The following is a 7,370-nucleotide window of genomic DNA, read 5'->3' on the forward strand; positions in this document are numbered from 1 at the left end:
TGAAAAGTTCAATGAATCTCAAAAGATCTAGGGATTTCAAATCCAATTAAAACATAATAAATTATTTCGTTTTTCATGGTGGAAATTGGTGAATCATCATTCGCCTACCTTCAAATATTTTATAGCTTGGATTACGGCATCCCTCTTCCAAATTATAAAATATTGTGTTGGGTCCTAGCCTTAATATTTCATATTGGGTGTTATATTAAGGACTTTGAATCAACTAACTTGATTTTCTCCCATTATAGATGTCTAATTCAGACAACTATGATCTTCCCAAATCTCTTGAAGATGGTGTCCCTCAACATCATGCTTCATTTCCTCCACCTCCTCTAATTATTCTCCCTCACCCACAAGTTCTTGAAAAGTTTAAAGTCACTCAATCCCTATTGGCAAGCATAGTCTATGTGTACTCACATTTTGGAGATAAAGTCACATATTGACTAGCCGGGAGAGTTGGGTGTCAAAGTCTCGTGAAAGTTAGATGTTCAATCACTTTCTTAGTAACATAGTGAGTCTCTTTGGGACTACTATGAGACAGACTATGACATGACCCTTAATGATGTTATCTATTTGCTTGGTGTTGTGGAATCAGCAATGATTTGGAACACCAGTAAAGCAAATTTGATTAAAAGAACAACTTCCCAAGTCTTAAATGGACATCGACAATGGTAGCATTGGATATCTAGAAAAAGATTTCTCTTCCCAATGGAAAGGGATCGGCTATAGTCAACTCGGTTGACCAAATGGTAAAGAGAAAGGCTAAGTCTGAGATAGTCCCATGTGCCATTACCAAAGGGTCCATGTGTTTTGTAGCCAAAGGAAGGGGAATTGGTTGCGAAGCTGCCCTATTCGCCTGAAAGGTCATAAGGTTGATCAAGTCAAGAGGTTTGACTCTACTTCGGGTAAAGTCTACTGTCTAACTCTATTAAGTTCCTATTTGGAGATTCTTATTACATAATGTGAATGGGTCACATGTTGATGTTTTAAGAATCAAAGAAAAGATAGGAAGCTTAAAGTAAGTATATGTTGATTCTGACTGCAAAGGTGGGTTTTGATCGCATGGTTCAGCAATCAGAATTCTGAGCTGTTGCTTAAGAGTTATAATATATTGCTTATGAATAGATAACAACAAGGTTTTCATGTGGATTGTAAGGATAAGATTTTCCGCAAAGTTTTAAAATAAAAAAAAGGAGTTTTAATTTTATTTATTTTAAAAATATCCTTACAATGGCATCTGTGGAAAATTGTTGCTTATATGTTTCCAGTAATAGCAATATTGGAAAGTGGATTTGATTCTTTCATTTGTGGTAGTGTCTGAATTTACCAAATGAAGAAAGTTTTTCATCACCCAAGTTTCAATTGGATAGAAACTTGGAATCATACAAGTTGTATTGTATGATGAATGAGAATTTTCATCTTTGAAAATTAAGACTAATTCTTTGATCACATGTATATGTGAGTCAAATGAAGGACTAAGGAATTAGGTACACTGGGTGTGCGCTGTTCAAGGTCCACCACAAAGATTGATTTGTCATGATTTCACTACAAGAAAAAAGGCCTTTTACGACGCGCAAAATACGACGCTCATTGATCTATGTTACGCAAAGGAGAGTGACATTAGAAAAATGTCATCTCTTCAAAAAATTTAAGGATAGAAGACACGCATTATTGCGCGCCCTTAAATTAGTGTCTAAAAAAAACACGGAGGGCACCTATAATAAAATGCGCATCGTCTAAGGATGTCGCTTTATATTTTTTAATGGAACGCGCGTTCCATCCTTTAATAGTGGGGGAAAGGGGGAAATGAAATTCTGAAAAAATTAAAAACCCCGCCATGCTCTCCTCTACCTTCTTTCAATCGTTCTTCTCTCTCTCTCTCACTCTCTCAATCAAATACCAAAAATCGACTATTGTTGGAACTAGGGTTCCGGTTCTTAGTGAAATCGAAGGTTTTTTGGTCACTAGGCCATGAAATTGATCAACAGTTCACATTCACAAGATGATCTTCCGCCACCGCCATTGGTTCTCCACCGCCTCCGCCCTAGGACTCTATCTCCTCTATCAGGCACTTCTCGCTTTGCATTATCCGCGACTGTAATATCCGCTGCCGCAATTCTTGCTGCATCATCCGTTATCATATTTGATGACAGCGAAATTAAGGAAGAACAAGCGAAGAAGAAACGTTTGCTTGATGATTTCGAACACGCGATTGACCGGTCGAAGGAGTCGTTTAAGAGAGTTGTGAATACGATGAAGCATACCGGCGTTGCGGCGTCGGTTCTATGGAAATCTCTTCGTTCGGTTTTGTCTTCGGCTAACCATGAAGTTTGGTCAGGGTTTGAGGTTAGGGTTGCGGCGTTATTGGCGGATATTGTGGCGGCAAATGAGAGCCGGAGGGCTGCGATTGTTGGTGCTGGCGGTGGTGTGGTGTTGGATTGGTTATTAGAGTCGGTGGCATTGTCCGGAGGGGGAAATTATGGGACTCAGGCCGAGTCGGCTAGGGCTTTAGCGTACTTGATTGCTGACCCTAATGTGTCGGAGGCGGTTCTTGGGAGGCCTCATGCCATTCCCAATCTTCTCAGGTTCATATTCTTTGCTCAACCTCATCAATCCAAAAAGGTATAATTCTGTCATCATTGGACAACACCATATTCTCTTTTGCTGTTTCTTGTGTTAGTAAATGCAAGAGTAATGGTGTGCCCCAAAATGTAGCTTATAGTTATATTCTTAATTGTTGATTTAGTAATCCTGTTAGTGGCCTTAAATCCTTAATGTTGAATGAGCTCCAACCGGACTCAGTGAGTTCTCCTTTAATTGGTGTATCAGAATAAGTAGTATTTGATTTTGTAGTTTAAGCAACAATTATTAGATGTGCTATTTGTCCACCCTACTAAAGCTACATGCATAAATAACATAATCATAGCTTGTTTGGGAAGTTAGGATTTTGATTAATTTTCTAATGTATATAAGTTTATCCAGAATAACTTTTTATCATATTGATATAGCATTTTCATGAAAGCAGCACCCAAGGCGAAGTTCATTTAACATTTCTGACCCTTCAAAAGGAAGAAGCATGCTTGTTGCAGCAATCATGGATATTGTCACTTCCAATTGTGACAATGTGGACAAAATCAAACTTAAGCCCATGCTATCAGGAACTGCAGCAATGAGAGATATTGCAGCTGCACTTGAAGTTATTGAAGAAGGTGGCATGCACATGGATGAGCCACCTGGCAGCAGCCAGGATGATGATGATGGAACTGGATTAAAGGGCATTGGAATGGAAGTTCTTGGAGGCACTTCAATTGTAGGTCTTTCTACAAGCAATCGATCAATGGAGTTAGATGAATCTAAAGCCACTCACAACTCATCATCTTTCAACAAATTAAACAACACTTCTTCTGTAAACACAACTGTTATCCCTGGACTATGGGATGATTTGCATTCACAACATGTTGCTGTTCCTTTTGCTGCATGGGCTTTAGCAAATTGGGCAATGGCATCAGATGTAAATAGATCCCATATCCAAGAACTCGACTTCAATGGACATGCTGTCATGTCTGCATTGATTGCTCCTGAAAGATCCGTGAAATTTCACGGGAGTTTAGTAGCTCAGTTGTTGTTAAAAGACGAAAATCTCCCCAGAGGCAATCTTGTCAAAAACACTGTTGGTGTGGTATGTTTGATTTAATAACTTATCACTACTTCCAATTAATATTTATTATTATTATTATTGTTATTAAGTTGTCCAATGTTTTAGGTGTTCTACAGTTGCCCACATTTTGGTAGTAAACTTGCAGATATGCCCTGGCGAATGGGTTATGTCTTTCGCCCTGCACCATTGGATTGGATTGTTTTGCTTTTTAAGTTGCAAGTATGATTACTTTTGTTTTGTCAGATAGGAGAGTTGAGAAGTGGGTCCACAAGATTAGTGGAGCTTAATGATTTTCTTCACGAGCTACATAAAAAAGGATCTCTTGATGTTCTAAGTTTTTGCGAGGTACTTTCTTTAAATTCTTCATGCACTTACTTTATAACAATGTCATCCAAATACAAAGCAATTTTCACTGCTATACTCGGGTAGAATTTTCAAAGTATTAATTTTGTAATAAGAAAATACTTAATATGTTGTTGTTTTTTTGCAGACAAAAGTGACTCCAATAGTTGAAGGGTATGGGGGATGGGCTTTTCGATTGGAAATAGTACCAATTGAATCTGCATATCCTGGATATGGGGAACTTGTTGTAAGTTTTATTTAGCAAATGACTATTTTACCCTACTTATAATTTCTACAAAAGTGATGCTGATTTGGATACGCTTGACTTGTTGGCAGGTGTTGGAGTCGACAGATCATGTTAATTCATGCAAGCCCATCACCCGAACAGATCCTTCTTACAGTGAAACTTTGCAATTTTTGCACAAACTTAGAGCAGCATCATCATATCGATGAAGAATTATGTATATACCATAATAGTTTTTATCATTTATGGTATGGTAGACCCCTCCTCACATACATAAACATAATCATCATCATCATCCAAAGAGTCACTGAGTGTAAATAACAAAACAACAGGTACTAAAATCTTTTATTATTTTACAATCACAATCCCTCATCCTACCTTATTGTAAATTTATCATATCTCAATATATCATTTTTTTCTTTTATTGTGATATTTGGGAAATCATCTTTTTGACATTTGTTTACCTAATAATTAATTTATGTGGGGGGAAGTTTTGTATATTTGGTAATGGGTTTTGTCGTTTTGATGAAGATCATCATGCATGTAACGTAGTTGTGGTTGCTTTTTGGTGTTGGGAACTTTGTCTTTTATGCTTTAAAATTGATGTGATTATTTGTGTACGTAACATACATAGATACATGCGACACTCCAATAATTAGTCAAGTCTGTACGAAACCATACTTCATGTCACAAACTTGCGATCATTCTATTTCAAAACAGATGTGACTTCAAATATATATGGTTGATGAACAATGTGATAATTAATTATTGATAAGCGTACCTCTTACATTTAAAATATCTTCATCGTAATTATTCTTGAAGAAAACTATATGAAGAAAAAAAATCAATGTTTTTTCATTCATTTTATGTTTATATTGTTATATGTTTTTTAAAACTCAAAGCTATGCTAGAGCAACATTGTTGAATATCTTCTGTAATGATGATGATGATGGAAATAGTGGCTCTAAAACTAAAAATCATGGTTGTGCTCGTTATGGTGAGACGGTTTTTTTGATCAACCCTGGAATGAGTCATTGGGAATGCTCTGGAAAAGGAAGGAATAATGATTCTGAAGGTGGATTAGAGAGTCCTTCACTTGATGTTATTTTTGTTCATGGGCTTCGTGGTGGGCCCTACAAGACTTGGAGGTTATCTGAAGACAAGTCATCATCTAAATCTGGGCTTGTGGAAAAGATTGATGAAGAGGCAGGAAAACATGGGACTTTTTGGCCAGGGGAGTGGCTTTCTACTGATTTCCCTCATGCACGTTTGTTTAGTCTTAAGTACAAGGTTTGTGATTATATAAAATTATAAATTGTTTTTGTATAAAAACATGATTGTAAATTGTAAATGAAGTTTGAGTTATATCTTTTGTTTTGCAGACGAATCTTACACAATGGTCTGGATCAAGCTTGCCTCTTCAGGTTTGTGGTGTGTTATTAGAAATATATTTAAAAAATAAATGAGATTTGGAGATGTTTGGTTATTGGAAATGTAAATAAATTGGAATGTGAAATTTTGTAGGAAGTTAGCTCGATGCTGTTGGAAAAGCTTATTGCAGCACGTATTGGAGATCGACCTGTTGTATTTGTAACTCATAGGTTGAAATATTTAATTAAGAATGAAAGAGAAAAAACAGAAGAATTTCTCTTTTAGCCATTTTGGTATTCTTGTTAATATATTATTATATTGTATTGCAGCATGGGGGGATTGGTTGTGAAACAGATGCTACATCAAGCAAGTGCAGAAAACAGAGGCAATCTTGTCAAAAACAGTGTTGGTGTGGTATGTTTGATTTAATAACTTATCACTACTTCCAATTAATATTTATTATTATTTATTATTATTTAAAGTTACAGGACATGAGTATCGGCACATCATGGAACATTTAGGTTAGTTGTTGTTTTTCCTCTTGGTGATCCATCAATGAAGTGGCCAACATCATGTAATAACATTTTAGGGGAAGATGTATGTATATGTTTTTTTAATGAATAATGTAATCATATGTATGAATATAAAATACAGTTTGTTATTTGTATGACAAAAAATTTTATGTAATGGATAGTATTTTTTATATATGGTATTTTATTTTCTTGTTATGAGACATTAAATGCAAATTTAATTTAAAAATTAATAAATATATAAATATATTTTTTTTAGAACATTTAAAATTATGATACGCAAAAATGTGTGTCATCTTCATTTATGACATGGCCTTTCTTGACAGGGGCTTTCTTGATACGCATTGCGTGTCATTAACACGCGCGTCGTAAGGTTACGACACGCGAATGCGTGTCGTCTTCCTTTATGACAGGGCCTTCCTTGATACGCATTGCGTGTCGTAACCGCGCGTCGTAAATGCGTGTCGTAAATGCGCGTCGTAAATGCGCGTCGTCTCTAGACGACGCGCAAATGCGCGTCGTCTATCTTTATGACATGGCCTTCCTTGACACGCATTTGCGCGTCGTCTGAGCCATTTACGACGCGCAATGAGCGTCGTAAAAGGCCTTTTTTCTTGTAGTGTTTACTGAAGATTAGTAAATATGATTTAAGTATAATTCTGTAACATTGGAAAGGTTACAATGTATGACAGAACAAATGAGAAGAATCAAATTAAGCAGAAAGATAAAAGTTTCTCAAATCTGAAAGGATGGGAAAGTACTTTAGTATCATATTTCATGATCATCTTAATGATTATGAAACCATATCACAAATTCATACTCTAAGGACGTCTTAGTGCATTGTTATGGCTAAGAACAGAGGTCATGAATTGTTGGATTGGTTAAAATCAAGAAGATGAGTCATACTTCGTTCCAAAACAATTCTTAGAGTCATACTCCAAGATTGTAACTTTGAGTGACATAAAGGAAGATTTATTAATACTAGTCAAATGTAAGAGTAAAATGTTTTCTACTCTTGTACATTTGAGATTGGTAAGTTGTGATGTCTTGGATGAGACAAAGACCAACTAAGACCAATTGTGTGAAGTGTTAGTCTTGATAAGAATCCGCACTATCCCTTGAATATTTGTTTTGTCAAGGAATGGTTCTTGACCGGGGAAACTTATATGTCAAGGGGACAGTGGGAGCCTTAACGATCCTGAAAGAGTTTCAAGATTTAAATCAA

At 36.1% G+C, this 7,370-nt stretch overlaps 1 protein-coding gene across 1 annotated transcript; it reads left to right on the forward strand.

Annotated features, from left to right (window-relative positions):
* The first annotated feature begins 1,971 nt into the window (after positions 1–1,971).
* On the forward strand, positions 1,972–6,311 carry LOC111885547 (uncharacterized). The gene is made up of 10 exons (XM_052771045.1): positions 1,972–2,622; positions 3,026–3,679; positions 3,764–3,856; positions 3,902–4,003; positions 4,149–4,247; positions 5,142–5,534; positions 5,627–5,668; positions 5,769–5,845; positions 5,945–6,029; positions 6,098–6,311. The coding sequence occupies exons 1-10, from the start codon at positions 1,972–1,974 to the stop codon at positions 6,134–6,136; spliced, it is 2,235 nt and encodes a 744-aa protein (XP_052627005.1). The 3' UTR covers positions 6,137–6,311.
* The last annotated feature ends 1,059 nt before the right edge of the window (positions 6,312–7,370 follow it).

Source organism: Lactuca sativa, chromosome 4 (genome assembly GCF_002870075.4).
Source record: "Lactuca sativa cultivar Salinas chromosome 4, Lsat_Salinas_v11, whole genome shotgun sequence".
NCBI lineage: Eukaryota > Viridiplantae > Streptophyta > Magnoliopsida > Asterales > Asteraceae > Lactuca > Lactuca sativa.